Source organism: Epinephelus lanceolatus, chromosome 23, assembly GCF_041903045.1.
Source record: "Epinephelus lanceolatus isolate andai-2023 chromosome 23, ASM4190304v1, whole genome shotgun sequence".
In the NCBI taxonomy this organism is placed as follows: Eukaryota; Metazoa; Chordata; class Actinopteri; order Perciformes; family Serranidae; genus Epinephelus; species Epinephelus lanceolatus.
Window position 1 is genome coordinate 30883136 of NC_135756.1, and position 17396 is coordinate 30900531.

The following is a 17396-nucleotide window of genomic DNA, read 5'->3' on the forward strand; positions in this document are numbered from 1 at the left end:
CATATGGCTGGAATATAATGAGCAAACTGGCCATCAAAATAAAAGTTGAACGTGAACCCTAGTTGCATCATGACATCCAAATTTTTATCTTCAGGGGAGTTGCGGGATGGTTTTAACTATTATTATTGTATCTCTGGGTTTTTAATTTACAATTCATAACACAAATGGCAACATTAATTTTGCAGTTTGAAATTTCTAACTTCCTTGTTATCAAAACATTGACACTTTTTAAATAAATCAGTGCGAGATGATAAGTGTGTGTGGGAATTCACTTTATTCTTTGGATGTGGATCTTCGGGATGATAAATTCCCTTCACCATGGAGGAGACAAAGCATGTGGTTTGCATGTTGCCTTCTGCTCAGTTTGCGATTTCTTCCATCATCTAGAAAAGGTAAACTGTTCAAGGTGGAAAAACTGTTAAAGTCTGATTAAATCCAGTCAGAAACTCAGAAAATGTGCTTTATGTATTTAAATATGATCTGTGATGTAACCTCTCAATAGAATATTTTTTCCAAACTATCTTTATTGATTTTAGCAATAAAAAATAAAGATATACACACATACCGGTATGAGTATATATGTATGCACAGATACTCAAAAAACTGGACACTTGAGCAAACTCTGGTGTGACAGCAACACATGTAATCCACCCCTAACCCCCACCTCAAAGTGGAAAAATAAAATAAATTTAAACCTACAGGTTTAGTATTGTGTCAGAGTGATACACTTCAGTTAAAGTAAATATTAATGTTCAAATGTTTTACAATAATTTAAAAAATCCTTGAGAGATTTCATCATCCCAGAGGTTAATCTATAGCAGATAACAGTGCTTCCATCATGTGGGGATGTCTGTCCTCCCTAAATAACACAACGCATAACGTAAAGGGGCTCCAGATGTTGTGAAAGAGTGATTGATAATCCAGATGGCATATGGAATTTTTTCCAAGGGCAGAGTTGAAGATAATTCAGAAATCCATTTACCCATACTCGACCTACCGACCTTTTTTCATTAAAGAGTGATAACTCTTTTAGCAAATAATAGACCCATTTAATGTGATTATCTGGATATAAGCCTAGTATAAAAAGCTTTGAGGTCAAGAGGTATTTGTATGGATAAAATATTCCTGGATGTCTCTCTTACTGCTTCCCACATCTTTTTGTTATCTGAGTACACTGCCAAAAACAGTGAAAACGTGTACCCTTTTCTGCAATATAGCCTACATAAATCAGGTATGGCACTGTTGTATTTATTTCGCTATTTGTGATTGTGCTTTGGTGCGTGCCCTCCCCCAATCCTTAATGGTGATGCACTCATGTAGGTCTTTCCTCATGCCTTTAGTCTCTTTACAGATGAAGGACTGGAGATTATACTGCAGTAGAATAGTTAAACTTAAGATGCACAGCCAGCACCATGGGCAAAACCTGAAAGGACTTACTTATTTCTTTATTGTCATTGTACAAAGATACAACTAAATTCAGGTGCACTCAAGGACTGGGTTCATGTATAAAATAAGTAATAAGCAGTAATAAAAATCAATAAATGCCTCCATTCCCCTTAAATTCTACACAATATTAAATACACTTAATATGCTCATTGCCAACCTAAGCAGTTAAAATGGGATTAAAAAAGAGATCATGCAAATTATTTCATGAGCTACTTCGATGAGAACTTTTTAATAACGTGTGGGAGGTATTGGCCACTTTTGCTATATGCCAGGGGCCAGTCACAGAGGCCCTGCACAGGTCAGTTGTATTATTTTTTTGATATTTACATTAAATGTTAAAAAATGTAGGCCAGATTTGGCCCACAGGCCATGAGTTGAGTTGCACCTTTAATATGGTTTCTATTTTAATTAAATGATACATGAAATAATGAAGTCTGATATCGTTATGAAATATTACAGATGTCTTATGCATGACTACATGATATCCTTTGTATTACCACAGAGCTGAATTCTCCTGGCAACCTAAATTGGGGAGAATGTGTATGAGTAGCAACCGGTAGCAACACAGGGAATCTCACAACTGTAAACTACGACTCCCACAATGCTCTGCTGCCTCTTCATTCGACACTTGCAGCGTAAGCTTTTGATGTCTTCTTCCTCCGCTGCCGCCTGCTCTGAGAGTTTCACTGGTAAAACATGGAGGTGACAGCAGCCCGCCGGTCGTTTCTGTGCGATATCGGTGAGCGCCGTTAATGTTCACAACAGCTTAACACATACAGCAGATATTAGCTGTCTTAAGAATGTCAAGAATGGCAGTCGGTTCTGTTGACGTCGAGTTAATCATATTAGCTCGTGCTCGTGCCCTGCTCGTGACTGTCACTATTTGTGTCATATGAGAAAGACCTACTGATATATAGCTACATTTACACCACAATAATGTCAGCCTTAACTTTAACATACAAACAAGTGAGTTAAAGTGGGCTAATACAACGGTTTTTTTTAAAATAGTAATTGCATTATAAAAAAATACAAAATTTTGTTGAGGTGAAGAAAGTCTATAAAACACACCTGTTAGGGAATATAAGGTAGTAATAACTTAGCTAATGCTAATACGGCTAGCTACTACCACTACCACTAATGTTACAGCAGTGTTGGGAAGTAACAAGTTGCATGTAATTAAACTACAAAATAAATTTAATTATAATCAGTTACAGTTACTGAGAAAAATTAAATGAGTTACTGTGAATTATAAAGGGGTTTTATTCAAATATATTCTTTTTAGTAAAAAGTTATTATGTAAAATTTAACATTAATTCTGTTGCTTTGAATCTTTTCACAGTGCAGGAATGCTGTCCTTTGTATAGCCCATTTCCGAAAATTTCCCAGTTTTATTTCCCAGTTAAAAACATTTTTTTTGGAACTGTAATCAAGAACGGATCAAATATAATAAGTTACATTACTGTGATGAAGTAATTAGAATAGCTGCATTACTTAATACATTTTTTTAATGGGGTAACTAGTAATCTGTAACCTGTTACATTTTAAAAGTCACCTTCACAACACTGTGTGACAGTTCCTATCATATAATTATTATTATTATTATTTTATTTTTTATTTATTTATTTGTTTTAACCTCGTCCACTCCACCCACTCCTACCATAGACCCATTTTTGTATTTTTTAGAGGGGGCAGGGGGTTTTAAGGTCGAGATAGCAGGCCAACAGTGTATGCCACACAGAAGTGGTATGCGTCACCTAAGAGCTGGGAAACTGAAGATAAATTCAAGGTGCAGCGCAACACTGAGTGTTAAGCTTTTCTAGTCATAAATATGAAATAAATATTGCGCATGGTTTAGGCACCTATTCAAACTTTGAAAGTAAAGTGTATAGGGGCTTACAGCATTATGATGGAAGTGTACGATGGCCATTCCCTTGCTCAATTATGTCTCATTAGTTGTTGCAGCATTATTATTTTTGTTACACAGTTTTGGTGCTAAATTTAAGCATTTTTTACCACTTGAATTGATAAAGACATGTCAAAAATCTCTCCAAAATACAACAATAAAACATTAAGACCTTGAGGAACACCACAGAAAAATGCATGTTGAGATTTGGTATCAAAAACTTTTTGACATTTGGAGATTTCTATAAGAAATGCATTTTTGGTGATTGAGTGACTCCTGAGAAACCCCCTCGTTGTCAGTATACCTATGGAAGCCATACATCCTCTGAATGCTTGAGGTCTCTAATTTGTGGTTGCAAAGTTTTCTGAGGCTGTGATTATCAACAGGCAAAAATAACACATTTTTACCACATGCAAAAAACTGCTTGGTTTTTGACAGAACTGTTAAAAACTAGTAGGTGGGTACCCAAAAAAAACATTTTATGTAGATGAGGTGAGAGGTCAAGAGAACCCTGGAAAATTCCATGCCACTTACTCCCACATTAGCCTAACTTGACAGTGTTATTTAATCCCCTTCCCAACAAGTGAGCATGACATGGTTGGCACCAATGCATTCCCTTGGCCGTCTAGTTTCATATGATACCAGTATTACTCAAGCTTTAAAAGCTTAGCCAGCTACTGCCTCTGAATGATATGTCAGCCGAGGACACTGGCATCCTAGCGGAGTGAAAGGGGTTATGAAGTTAAGTTTTTTTATGAACATGCAAGTATGAAAACAGATAGAGACAGAAAATATTTGTATATTTGTATATATTTATATTATTGTTTAACTGAATTTCAGAAACAAATACAGAAAGTCTTATGAAGTAACTTAGGTGAAATAGCAGCTTCATAAATATCTTTTTAAACTTGGGAGACTTGTGCAAGAATAAATGTGCTGTTAATGTGTCACTGTCTGTGTAAGGTTTCTGGGCAGACCGGACTGCCCTGCATGAAGCAGCTTCCCACGGCAGGACCCTGCAGCTGAAACAGCTGATAGAAAGTGGAGCATCGGTCAACATGGTGACGGTGGACAACATCACTCCGCTCCATGAAGCCTGCATAAAGGCTCATCCCAACTGTGCCCGGCTGCTGCTGGAGGCTGGAGCCCAGGTGGGATAAACCCCAACATGGTCCTACCCCTACTTATAGAGGACCAAACATGACGAAAAAGAGTACTTAAATAAAGTGGGACACCTTATCACAAGCACTTGTATGAAGTGATGCAATGTGATACAGAGTAAATAGTACCTTTGTGGGGTTTGTGAAGCAACCTATGCTCTCAAAAGTTGCCATGGAATTGGGACAGTACCTCTCTTCACATTGCAATAGGTCCTATAAAGTGTAATATATGCCACTAAAATTTTTACTGCAATTTAAAGCTGTATGACAGAAGGGTATGTTGTTTGTGTGGTTGTTCCAGGTGGATGTACGGACCATTCATGGGAGCACACCTTTGTGTCACGCGTGTGCCTCTGGCAGCCTGGAGTGTGCCAAGCTGCTTCTGGAGTACGGAGCCAATGTTAACCCTTCCCTCACTGCTCTCACGGCCTCGCCGCTCCACGAGGCCTGCATACAAGGTAAACCTAAAGCAGCAGTAAGACAGCGTTCAACCCGCCATACCCCGTCAGACCTCCTTGTTATAAGTAAAATTTTACATTCCTCTCAGGTAATGTCGAAGTAGTGAGGTTGATGATAGCCAGCGGTGCCCAGCTGGAGGCTAATGATGTCCACTTTGGTCCACCACTCCACATCGCATGTGCCAAAGGACACATGGACTGTGTCAAGGAGCTGCTCAATGCAGGTCAGCAAGAAAGCTGCAGGTCAGACAGTGTGTTAAGGGATAAATCCATCCTTAAAGGTCCAGTGTGTAGGACTTAGGGCCATCTATTGGGAGAAATGGAGTATAATACTAATACCTTTGATTTATCAAGAAGATAATCAACAGATTCATTGGCAATGAAAATATTTGTTAGTTACAGTCCAACTGGCTATGTGTAAGTTGGGAAGTAGCTTAGCTTGAATGTGGTCAAGGAGTTACACTGTAACTTAGATTTAAGATAAAACTCAAAATGTACTCCTTCCCTTTGCAGGTGTAAGTCATTCCTTATTAACTGTTGTCAAGGGATGTCAGAGGATTCAGGTGTGATTTTATACTGCATTCACTTGAGATGAGAAGCACTTACTTGCTTATAACACAGAGATGTAACTGTTTAAGTACTGACTTTGACTCTTTTCACCAGAAGATGGAAATTTTCTACAGACTTTTAATAATGTTTTACTATTTGTGCCCATATTTATGTGTGATAACAGCTATCCTCGTCCAAGCTAAAAACATCAAAGCCCTGCAGGAGCAATAGAATAATGATAGTTGAATTCTTAGTGAGGTTAGCCTTGATACCAGCTTGATACACAGTCCTGCCAAAGGTCTCACAGTGTGTTGACTAACTTCTGCTCAGCTGCTGCGACACGTTGCATGGCTTGTTTGGGCTATCTCTTGTAATGCGATCCCCTGGTAAACATATAGTAAATGTCTGTTATAATGCTATACTTATTTTAAAAAACAGTGTCAGTGTCTAAAAAAGATGTAGTTAAAGGTTGAGTTATTCTTTCCGGTGCATATCACAAGTTAGGAGTTTGATGAAAAGTCTCTTTTCATATCATCAAAGTAGCCACTGGTCGACATTTTAGTTAGTGCGTAGTGAAATTCAGCTGGCAGAGACCTGAATCTAGTGTTAGATCAGTAATCACTGTAAATACTGGGATCTGTAACATTTTTGCCCAAGTCCCGTCATTGTCGAGCAGTGAGGAAGTGGAGGCAGGGGCTGTTAGTAAAAAAAAGTTCATATTGTAATAAAGAAGAACTCATTTTCCTTGTTTTAAAGGGCACCTATTACACTCATTTTCAGGTTCATACTTGTATCTAAGGTCTCTACCAGAACATGTTCACATGTTTTAATAGTAAAAAAACAATTTATTTTCCTCAAACTGTCTGTGCTGGAGATAGGCTAGCTCTGATTGGTTTGGTCAGTGGAGTCATTGCAGCTGGGGAATGACTGTAATAGGGGAATAGTGGCACTTTTTTTTTTAACATTAAAAAATCACCAATAAAGACTTCTAAACACAACCGGACATGTTCAAGCAGGAATATGATCAAAAACCGATGATCAAAAATGATCATTACATGTTTCCCTGATGTTAGCATGTAGCTTCATTTAGCAGTGCAGGCTAAATAATGTAAACACTTGCAGTAGTGTGCATGGAACAGATGACCATATAAAAAAATCACTCATACCACGATGTCATATTGTAGCCAGAGTAGAAAACTGTTGTAAATGGAGTTTTCTGAAAGCTAGGAGATGAAAACTTGATGTTTTTGCTTACAGGAATTACCTCTACATTTGTCTACCTCATAATACATACTATTTTGAAACTCTGGCATAATTCGTCACCTTTAAATCCTGATTCATTCGGCGCTATTAGGGTGTATAAACTATTTCTTATTTCATCCTGTATGATTATTACATGTCAGTGCATAATGATAGCTCCAAAGGGAGTCCCTTGCTTATGATTCTCCAAGACTGATGACAAAATTACAACAAAGTCCATGTTTCATATTTACAGGACAAAGAAAAACACACCACCAAGCAAATGAAATGAGGTTAACTGTAACAGCATTGTATGAGGGTGGATTTTACTTTTACAAGCTCTGTCAAAATATTCAGATCATTTATAAATCCAAACCAGCAGGCCTCAGCTTGTCTTACCCTCCTGCAGGTGCCAAGGTGAACTCAGTTCGATTCCATGAGATAGCTCTGCACCACGCAGCACGAGTCGACATGGAGGACATGGTCGAGCTGTTGATGGAGTTTGGAGCCAACGCGTATGCCAGCGACAACCTGGGGAAAAAGCCTGTAGACTACACAGCACCTGGGTCTACCACCTACACCTGCCTCATGTTTTATGAAAGTAAGCTCTGCTTCAGGGAGCTATAAGCAGTCATTTGCTTGTTAATCATGATAACCTGACCTATGGAAACCTCCTTTTGTGGACAGGTAATCCTCTGAGCCTGCAGCAGCTTTGTAGAATCACTGTGAGGACGATGCTCGGTACCAGAGCCTCAGAGGTCATAGGTCACCTGGACGTATCCCACCGCATCCTCAACTACCTGCAGTACTGTGATCATCCTGCATCACTACAGAGTGACGCATGAACGGATGAAGCCTGAATGAGAGACTGGTCATCCTCAAAAAGAAGCATCACGGACAATATTTGCTTATAATTCTTAATATATTAGGTTATTCATTATATTTTTTAATGTATGACATGCGAATTAGGAATTGTGTTGTCATTGCTGCTTTAATATTGTTGTATTGTAAAATAATGTTATGTATTATATAGCATTATATATCCTGACATAGAATAAAGATTCATTGCGTCCTGTAAAGATGATGAAATGGCCTATATGGTGTAAAAACTACAAGTCCCAGCATGCGCTTCGAGTTCCCGGTATGTCACGTGACTCGCCGTTTGTAAACATTACCAGGAGGCGGCTGTTTACAAACACACCGTGACTTTGCGTCTGTTCTGACGTTCTCCACGCGGAGAGAAAAAAAGACATGATGGAAATTGAGAATTCATATCCATATTTCTTTGGAGATATTGGTGAGTATGAAACCAAGACAACATGGCCGGGGAGACTGTCGCTTTTTCGGACTTGACCCGATTTGAAGCCGGCATGTATGGCAGGAATGTCATAGGGAATGCTAGCGTGCTAGCAAGCGGCTTCCCACGGCATGTTTAGCGGTAGCTAGCTGTTAGCAACAGCTGTAGAAGTGTAACTTGATATTATTGCCATTAGCGTCTGCTCTATTGCTCTTCTGCCTTTTACAGTTGTGTTACAGCAGAAGGTGTATAGATGGATTTTGACAAAATAATGAAGAGTAGTCGGCATAGTGTAGGCCTGTGTTTGTGCCCACTAATAATTTAATTTCGACATTTGTGTCATGATAATATGGTTGAAATCATAGCCCTTAGTCTACAGTTTTTTAAGGAGACATTTATTAGTATTATTTTTAGACATTTAATTGGATTGCGCGCTTTTCTTTAATCTCAGTATTTTCTTAGATGTGATATTAGATTATAATAATTATGATAATACTATACTGAACTACCACTATATTATTTGTATATAATTCATAGAGCAACTTGTGTTAGTTCTGCTAAAAGCAGTTGGCATGAAACAAAACAGTGACAGTACAGTTAGTGTAAAAAGAGAACAGACAGGACAAATAATATGCATCAACTATAAGCACCATAATACAAGAACAACTATTGGTGAAAATATTGGTGACAACACTGAATCATTAATCATCTTTTATACAGTGTGTTCATGTTGTGTCTTCCCCCACAGGCTGCTGGTCAGAGAGAACCGAGGTGCACAAGGCAGCGTGCCAAGGTGAGATCACCCAGCTGAAGCACCTCATCCAAAGTGGAGCTTCGGTCAATGTCGTGGCAGTGGACTCCATCACACCGCTACACGAGGCGTGCCTCCGCGGACAGACCCAGTGTGTCCGGCTGCTGCTGGAAGCTGGAGCTCAGGTGAGCCAGGGAGACAGATGGATGCCTGTCTGCCACCTTATGGGTGACTTTAGCTGAGACAGGTAGCTTTTGGTCTACAGAACAAAAAATAAATGTAGGTAAAAGTAAAATAATAAGGGAAGGCAAAGAAGGGTGTTTGTCTGATAAGGAGAGCAAATGTGATTCCGAAGAGGCTGAAGTATTCTGTATTTAATCCTCTGTCCTTTAATGCATCTCAGGTGGATGCAAGGAATGTTGACGGCAGCACCCCGCTGTGTGATGCCTGTTCAGCTGGTAGTTTGGAGTGTGTCAGACTCTTGCTGGATCATGGCGCCAAGGCCAACCCTGCCCTCACCTCCCGCACGGCATCACCCCTCCACGAGGCCTGCATGGGAGGTGAGTGCTTCTGCTCGCTGCACCTGTCTTTTAGTTTTTGTGAAATCCAGTAATAATTAATTTTTATAAATAAATTTATCTTAGACAACATCTTCTTCTCATATTTCAGGAAACTCAGACTGTGTGAAGCTCCTTATTGCCACAGGCGCTTGTCTGGAGGCATACGACCTTTACTACGGGACCCCGCTGCATGTGGCCTGTGCTAATGAAAACATAGAATGTGTGAAAGAGCTGCTCAATGCAGGTGAGCATCAGTGCAAAGCAGGGTGGGAAAATGTACAAAACCAGATGTGGCATTGCTTTAAATTTGTTTGTATGTGTACCGCTTTCAGATTTGGGAGGTGGTATTTTAATTCTAGCATTTGACTCCAATGCTGGTGTCACTTGAGGATAGGTTAGCTGGCCTGTAATGATACGCCCCTGCTGCCCCACTTTAAACTGCGGTACCAGACACCAAGTACACATGAGGTCATCCCTGCAGTTTTCCATGTTTTAACCTATTAAGCATAAATTGTGTATACTCTCCTAATGATCATTTAGCAAAGCAATTTGTGTAAACTGATTTCCTAACTCTTACCACTATTTTCAGTTTTTTCAGCATCCTGTGAAAATTAGCATGCAGGGAGTTGAAACGTGAATGACCCATAATGCAGCACACAGTGCAAGCACAGACAACTTTGTGAACTCAGCCTTTTACAAAAACTCATTAGTTGCCAAATGTCAGACAAAACAAACCAAATTCACACCTTTCTTTTCATGATGGTTTGTTTGTTTGTTTTTGGTGCAAGAATCAAAATTCACTACAAAAACTGTTAAGTTTGTCATGTGAATTCTAATAATAAGTCTGTTTCATAAAAGTTAAAGCTGGGGTAGGCAGGAATCTGGAAGAGGTAGAATTTTAAAATACACCCTCCTCCTGCAGCTCCCCCCTCTCTGTCCTAAGCCCCTCCCACCAGACAACCATGGGACTATCGTCATGCTTCTAGAGTAGTCCAGTGTTACCCAAATGTTTAAAACAAGACACGATAATTAGCAAGCCAGTCACTCCACAGTCCCTCTGCCGTGCTCTATGCCACACAGACTGCTTTGCTGGGAGGAGAATGGAAATGGACCTTCTGGTAGCGGCTGTAGCAGCTCGAATTCAGCCAGCACAAACCCCCCATTGCTGGGTGGCCAGTGCCACCACCAGGGCTAACCAGTACCAGCAGCAACAGAAAGTTTGCTGATCTGGTGGGGAGTCAGAGCTGTCTGGTCCCCTGGCGCTGTGGTTTCAGTTGGCTGGATTGAGCTGCTGCCTGTTCTCCTCCTGGAGAGGTGGTCTGTTGCAGCAGGGAGTGAGGCAGAGGACAAATTGTGATTCAAGGTTCTAGCTTACATTAGCTACATAAATGTAAACTTTGAAGCCACGGTTATGGACCTTTGGCTTTGGTTAGCAGAAGGCTAAAGTATTAGCAACATTTTCTCTCTGTCTCTGTAACACTTTGCAGATATTGACATATTTTGTTTCGTTTATTGTAGACTCTCTTTTAGACTCTCTTGAAGTTGTCCTTTTTCGGGTTGCTTTGCAGTGTAGGCAATTGTTGTCAATGCTGGAATAGCAACGTTCTTTGCAGGATTCTCTGACATTGAGCTAGATTTTCTAAAGCCTGAAAACTGAGCCAAAAGGAGGTGCAGACATCTAGTTTTCTCCTAGACCACTTGAATTACAATATGCTTAAAGTTTATTATATGATTTTTGCCCAATGATCCCAAACGGCCTAACTACAGCCTGCGGCCTTTAAGGGTAAGGTTGGGGATAATATATATTTTTCATCTGGTCAAAAATCTAATGACAGTTTGAGTAAAGTTTGTCCAAACTACATTGACCAGCTGTTCACTAAGGCTTTTAAAAAATTAAACGGTGTATGTGTGACCAGTTTTTAAAGATGTATGCCTTCAAAAACAATCAATGGACTTGGGACTGAAAGCCACTGACAGGGTGGGGAAGTCAGAGAGTACTACGAGACTCAATACTCATCAAGAGATTTGCTGACAGTAAAAAATGTAGACAGCTGACAAATGTCCTCTTCCTATTAGGTGCTAAAGTGAATGCTGCCAGGCTACATGAGATTCCACTACATCATGCTGCTAAAAACAAGCGAGTTGAGATAGTGGAGTTATTGTTGGAGTTCGGGGCCAATGTCTATGCCAGAGATCAGCACAACAGGAAGCCCATCGATTACACCACGCCAGGCTCTCCCACTGCAACCTGCCTGCAGCTTTATGAGAGTAAGTTATTCACAAAAGTCAGGGTTGAGTGGAAAACAAACATGTAGATCTCCCAGTTTGTGGAGTTGCCCTTAATCCTGTACAACAATGTTATGTCAACATAACACCAGCAGATGGCAAGCAAGGACCGCATTTCACTTCCAGGACATTTGACACATGTTGTTTACTGTGATGCTCATATATACCTTCGATCATGTATCGGCTAGCCAATGTAGTAACTGGATCCATATGCAATACTCCTTGATATATATATATATATTATTTTTAATATGTTGTGAACACTTACTTCCATCTTTCTCCTGTCTGCAGCCACCCCCATGACTCTGCAGCAGCTCTGCAGGTTGGCAGTGAGGAAGAAGCTGGGCACCAGAGCTGTAAAGGCCATAAGTCAACTAGACGTACCTAAACTCATTATCAGCTACCTCTGCTATCAGTGAGTCTTACGTGGAGGACAAGTTGGATCAAGGTTTACAGAAACCTAGAAACTCACAGACCTGCTGCATAATTTTAAGAAAAACACAGCAAAGGTGCCACTGCATTAGACATGACAATAGTAGACGCACAGTTTAGCTGCACTTTCAAATGAATAGGAGTATCCTAGCTCCTCTGTTGGAGTTGTTTAGGTGCTGTAAATTATTTCATCGTATTCACACTCACGTTACCCATGGGCTTTATCCAGGTAAAAGAATTACTAAGCAATTTTAGATAACCAGAACTGGAATACCCTTCAGTCTGTGAAATGTAGACACCTTGTGCCATAATCAGACAGCAGGATACCAGTCCAATGATAATTCTCCTGCCTAGTTTGCTCTGTGACACTGGCCTTTAGGAGCGCAGAGCATTCTTCTACTTGAAACATGGCAAAGCGAAAAAGGATGATGTTGTTAATGAGGTCGGTTCCCTGCATGTCCCTCCTGATCAAGTCATGAAAGATGTCACAAGAAAGATCACCACCTGTATCTAACACAAAGCAACAGCAGGGCCAGTAATGATGACAAATGTATGCACATAATTAAATTGATTGATAACCTACATAATTTTACTTTTACTGTATTAATGTAAATATACTGTTTGGATTTGGACACTTAATGCTGGGGTAGGCAGTTTTGCTTCATTAGGCAAAAATCCTATAAAAAGTATATTGTAATCCAAGAGGTCTGGGAGAAAACCAGACTCCGACACCTCCTCTTGGCTCTGTTTTCAGGCTTTAGGAAATCTAGGCTGTGATGGGAGACTTTGCAGATGTATATCCCTTAAGATGGTGAAAGCCTGTTTCAGTGGCAGAGAATCCTGCAAAAAAGTCGCTATTCAACCTGCAAAGCAAACCCAAGAAGGAAGACAGATTTATCGAAAAGAGAGGCTAAAAAAGACTCGGACAATAAATGAAACAAAACCTGTGTCATTATCCGCAAAACGTTTTAGGGATGGATTGAAAATGTTGCTGATACTTGAGTCTTCTTTTTACCAGAGCCAAAAGCTCATGGCTGCTTCAAGTTCAGGTTTATATAGCTAACAATGGCTAAAGCCTTGAATCACAGTGTGTCCTCCGCCTTACTGCTACAGACCACCTTGCTGGGAGGAGAATGGGCAGCAGCTCCAGGGACAGAACCCCAGTCCGTGGCTGCAACAGTGTGCAAACGGGCAGTGCAGACCCACAGCCCCGACAACCCACAAGAGCAGCAGTGCTGGTAGTTTTCACTGGCCGAATTCGAGCTGCTACAGCTGCAGACCAAAGGTCTGTCTATCGAACTCCTGCCAACTATCCTCCCGGATAAGCAGTCCACAATGGCGGGGAGCGAGGCGGAGAGTCAGTATCTAGCTAAATTCTGTCTCATTTGTGGTTTGATATAGAAATAGAGAGAGCAGTGTAATGAGGGGCTGAGTGAGTGAGCTGCGTGCAGCTCTACAGTGACATGAGATTAAATAAATCAATGTATGGGAAACACTGGGTTACAGTATGAAGCACATGCATATACCTGTGGTTGTCTGGTGGGAGGGGCTTAGGAAAAAGATGGGGGAGCTGCAGGAGGAGGGTGTATTGTTTTGTTTTGTTTTTTGCTTTTTCCAGATTCTGCCTACCCCAACTTGAACCTGCTGACAGGAAATAACAACCTATGAATAGAGAGCCAAATTGTTTCCCCAACAGAAGCCTATTGTGGAAAAAGCTGCACTCACCTTTTCTCCATTTGGCTTCCTTTATTATAAACTATCACAGTCGCTAGCTGGGGTTGATAAACATGAGCACACTTTGTGAAGGTTATATTTGTTAAGTATTTCTTAATGGAGGTTCCAGTGTGTCATCCTGCAGCTATTAATGTCTTAAATAGAATTTAAACAAAAAGTTAAGAACTTGCACTACCTGAGGAGAGTGTGTTTCTAATATTAGATTTTTAATGTGTTTTTATTTGAATTAGAGGATAAGTGTCAGAGCTCAGGGAGAGGAAGAAGTCAAATGGCACAGTTTTTGGCAATGAAGGAAACTTCAGTCATCATTCTTCTGCTCAACTAAAGGTTGCTGGATTTGCTGGGAAAGTGCATGCATGTCACAAAACTTGCATGTGTACTGTAAATGCTGAGTAGCGGTTAAAATGTGAAATGAGTCATTGCGTGCATGCTCAGTCAACATTCCCTGGATAACAAAAGGCTGTTTCTTTTAAAAATGGAACCGGGCAGCGCCGTTGTCACAGCAGCACTCAGATTGACACTCTCCAGATGCTACTTCTCTTCATTTCAGATTCCCATGATTCACACCCCATGCTTAGCGACAGCCTTTGTTTCATACAGACACTGAAGTTCCAAGGAGACAGAGATCCTGGCTGCCTATTTATAGCTGCGTGTCTGATGCTCCACTAAATCTGTTCGTAGAAAGGACCCAGAGATCACGCTGAGGTCTTAGTGTCTTTAGAAGGAGGGGCAAGCTGTTTATGAATTCCATGAAGTGCTTTAGATTGTTTTATTGGCTCTCTTCTAAGTTGACATGACCTATTTGTGAAGTCTTATAACTTATCCATGTAGGTCGAATTAGGCCAGACACCCACTTTTAGATTTTGTTGGCAGGCTTCATATAATTTACTCCCTGACACCAAAACACTGGCAGATAACTAAGTGTAACTTAAGTATTTTACAACCTGAACCCTATTTTCACGTGTTTTTGTGTCTAAATGACCAATGAGAACAACAATTTTTCGAAAATGGTCAGGCATTGAGTAAGAGCGCTGAAGCCGGCAGCTGCGAAACAGGTTGCAATATCGCACTGTCATTATACGTTCACTAAAAGTCCCTTCTTTTTATCACTGACAGACTCAAATTGTTGTTTGAAGTGTCTGACATTATGAAAATGATCCCTACAGAGAAAGAAAACCTTTGTTTTTACCTTTCCCTTTCCAGTATGTTTGTTTGTCTTCCCACAAAAACGTAACTGCTGAGACTTCAAAGCGAGACGTCTCCTTCAGTGACACTTGGTTAGACACAATAATCAAGCAGTAATTAAAGAAAATGTTTTATTATTATGTTATCAGACACTTAAAATAAAAAATCTGAGCCTGTCAGTGGCAAAAACAAGCACTTTTAGTGGACATACATTTATGGCCTACTATTTTGAGGTTGCCTTCTGTTGTGCTCTCACTCAACACTAGACCAGTTTGAAAAATGTGTCATTTCCATTAGTCGCAAACAGGGTCCAGGTTGAAAAATACATAGGATTCCCTTTAAAGACATGTGCCAGCACAGGATAAAGTTTGGGAATACACTTGATTGATATCAACAGACCAAGAAATCAAATTGTTTGGTTGCATTTTCTCGGCCTTCTCCTTTTTTTTTTTTTTGCCCTCACCGATGATCTTAACTTTAGCTGCTGCTGTTGTCACCTCAGAAACACATTCCATCTTTAACAGAGAACTTAATTCTAAGTACTTCAGGATATTCTGGCTTTGCTCATGTGAAAGCTGCATTAGACCAGAATTTTACATGAAAAATAATAGCCTCACTAAACTATGTTTTTACATAGTGGAACCCAACCAAAGCTGGTTCTGATTTTGAGAATTTAACAAAACATAAGATAACAATATATCGACTGAAACTAGCTTTTTAAAACCTGTAATATAATGGGCACATTATTTCTAAACTACCTCTATTTTTGGCATGGCTGTTCTACAATTTCTTGTTATATATTGACCAACATACCACTAATATGTGCTATAAGCTAATAATAATCAGCCCGGTCAGGATCTAATTATCATAGCATGGTAAGCAGTTGACAATGTACAGTTATGCAGTGTAAATTAGGATTAACCATGTAAAAACAGTGGTATAGTTCTTCAGTCCTCAATCTGAATCACAAACTGCAAAATAGCACTGAGCAAATGATGTGTCCACAAACAACAAAACTCTCCATCTTAAGATTTTTTTTCTTTTTTTCCCCCCTTAGTATGAAGTAGAAAACCCAGTCCACGTGCAGTTTGCTGAGTTCACCCTTCAGGATTTTGGGGTGTTTTTAAGTTCACAGTTTTTAAATCATTTGCATCTATGCGGAGCTGCCAGCGGGCATCGCTACCATACCTTGATCTTCGAAGAGCACAAGGCCATCTGTCAGCTCTCATGGAGGTCTGCACCTGTGTGTTTACTGTTTGTCCGACAGACTTTCACAAAGAATTCAAAAGCAATATATCATGCCTTCAGACCCTCATCCAAATCTCTCTTTTCACTCCCTCATTTCGCTCTTTCTCCCTAAACGTGCCCGGGCTGCACAATGCTGGCCCGAATAAGAAGTTTGTCTGCTGCACTCCATAAATATGCCAAGCTGTTAAGGTTTGTTTAATCAAAATATAAATTCCCAGAAACTAATCTTCCATCATTACAAGATATTTTGACTGGTTTTCATGCTGCAAAAATGCAGGCCGGTACAGTATAATCTTAGGCTGTAAATAATGCTGAAGCACTGCATAGATCTCTCTTCTCCTTCCCATGGAGCGTTCCCTTTAAGACTCAAAATATCCAAGCCTGATATAGACAAGGTTTCTACTTAAGGCTCCTCAGCAGCACAAGGGACTGGAAAAAACAGGCATGCAGAGAATGTCCAGTTATCTAAGATGAGAAATGGTCCTTGCTCCAAAATAGGAATGTTGAACTTCAGGTTGAACAACAGAGCCGTTGGTTTGTTTTGAAACATTCCTCCCGGTTCATCAGGTTAAACGACACCGGCCATCCCCTCTGTTTAAGTGTTGTCGTATTAATGTGAATAAAGTCAGGTTTAATCTGCTCCGATGTTGGAAACACGCTGATTTATCTGTTGAAGGTGCTACAGAAAAACTGATGAATCATCCCACAAAAATGTGTCAAGAATATTTATCTTATTAAGCTGTACAGAAGTGTTGCTCTGAATATGATGAATATATGTTGATTTATTGAATAAACTGTACTGTTGACGTGTGTGTTGTCCTCATGTTTTTCCCTGAATCTGACTTCATATATAATTCTGGACTGTATGTCCTCATGGTGGCATCTGTCTGTCCTCTGCCAACATATTCTTGTAAATGCAAACTAAGAACAGTACATGACAACACAGCTTCACCTTTTGCAGGAGTGCTGTCATGCAAATACAAGCCACAATATCACACATACATAAGTCTTCCCTTCACTGATCTGACAGCAGTAAACGTAAAGTACGAAGATGGCTAATATGCCACACTAAACTAAATGAAAATGTGTATAAAATTATGTATTGTAATTTAACAATTTAAAAACATTTTAAAATGGAAAGAGGTGAG

The 17396-nt window shown here is 40.0% G+C and overlaps 2 protein-coding genes across 3 annotated transcripts; both read left to right on the top strand.

The window, feature by feature from the left end:
- Window positions 1–247: 247 nt before the first annotated feature.
- Window positions 248–7812, top strand: asb13a.1 (ankyrin repeat and SOCS box containing 13a, tandem duplicate 1). Of its 2 annotated transcripts, XM_033614522.2 has the most exons (6): window positions 248–2185; window positions 4313–4500; window positions 4811–4967; window positions 5057–5191; window positions 7165–7356; window positions 7443–7812. In XM_033614522.2, the coding sequence occupies exons 1-6, from the start codon at window positions 2143–2145 to the stop codon at window positions 7598–7600; spliced, it is 873 nt and encodes a 290-aa protein (XP_033470413.1). In that variant the 5' UTR covers window positions 248–2142; the 3' UTR covers window positions 7601–7812. The 2 variants fall into 2 exon arrangements, with proteins under 2 accessions (XP_033470413.1, XP_033470414.1); XM_033614523.2 differs by lacking the exon at window positions 5057–5191.
- A 74-nt stretch (window positions 7813–7886) lies between these two features.
- Window positions 7887–17054, top strand: LOC117249552 (ankyrin repeat and SOCS box protein 13-like). Its single transcript, XM_033615275.2, has 6 exons — window positions 7887–8052; window positions 8801–8988; window positions 9207–9363; window positions 9473–9607; window positions 11440–11631; window positions 11941–17054. The coding sequence occupies exons 1-6, from the start codon at window positions 8007–8009 to the stop codon at window positions 12066–12068; spliced, it is 846 nt and encodes a 281-aa protein (XP_033471166.1). The 5' UTR covers window positions 7887–8006; the 3' UTR covers window positions 12069–17054.
- The last annotated feature ends 342 nt before the right edge of the window (window positions 17055–17396 follow it).

What these genes read in the sequence shown, in the direction of transcription:
- asb13a.1 (XM_033614522.2), top strand. Translation starts at nt 2,143, where the DNA reads ATGGAGGTGACAGCAGCCCGCCGGTCGTTTCTGTGCGATATCG. An exon ending in TGCTGGAGGCTGGAGCCCAG is followed by an intron (nt 4,501 to 4,810) that starts GTGGGATAAACC and finishes TGGTTGTTCCAG; the next exon opens with GTGGATGTACGGACCATTCA. An exon ending in CCACGAGGCCTGCATACAAG is followed by an intron (nt 4,968 to 5,056) that starts GTAAACCTAAAG and finishes CATTCCTCTCAG; the next exon opens with GTAATGTCGAAGTAGTGAGG.
- LOC117249552 (XM_033615275.2), top strand. Translation starts at nt 8,007, where the DNA reads ATGATGGAAATTGAGAATTCATATCCATATTTCTTTGGAGATATTG. An exon ending in TGCTGGAAGCTGGAGCTCAG is followed by an intron (nt 8,989 to 9,206) that starts GTGAGCCAGGGA and finishes AATGCATCTCAG; the next exon opens with GTGGATGCAAGGAATGTTGA. An exon ending in GAAAGAGCTGCTCAATGCAG is followed by an intron (nt 9,608 to 11,439) that starts GTGAGCATCAGT and finishes TCTTCCTATTAG; the next exon opens with GTGCTAAAGTGAATGCTGCC.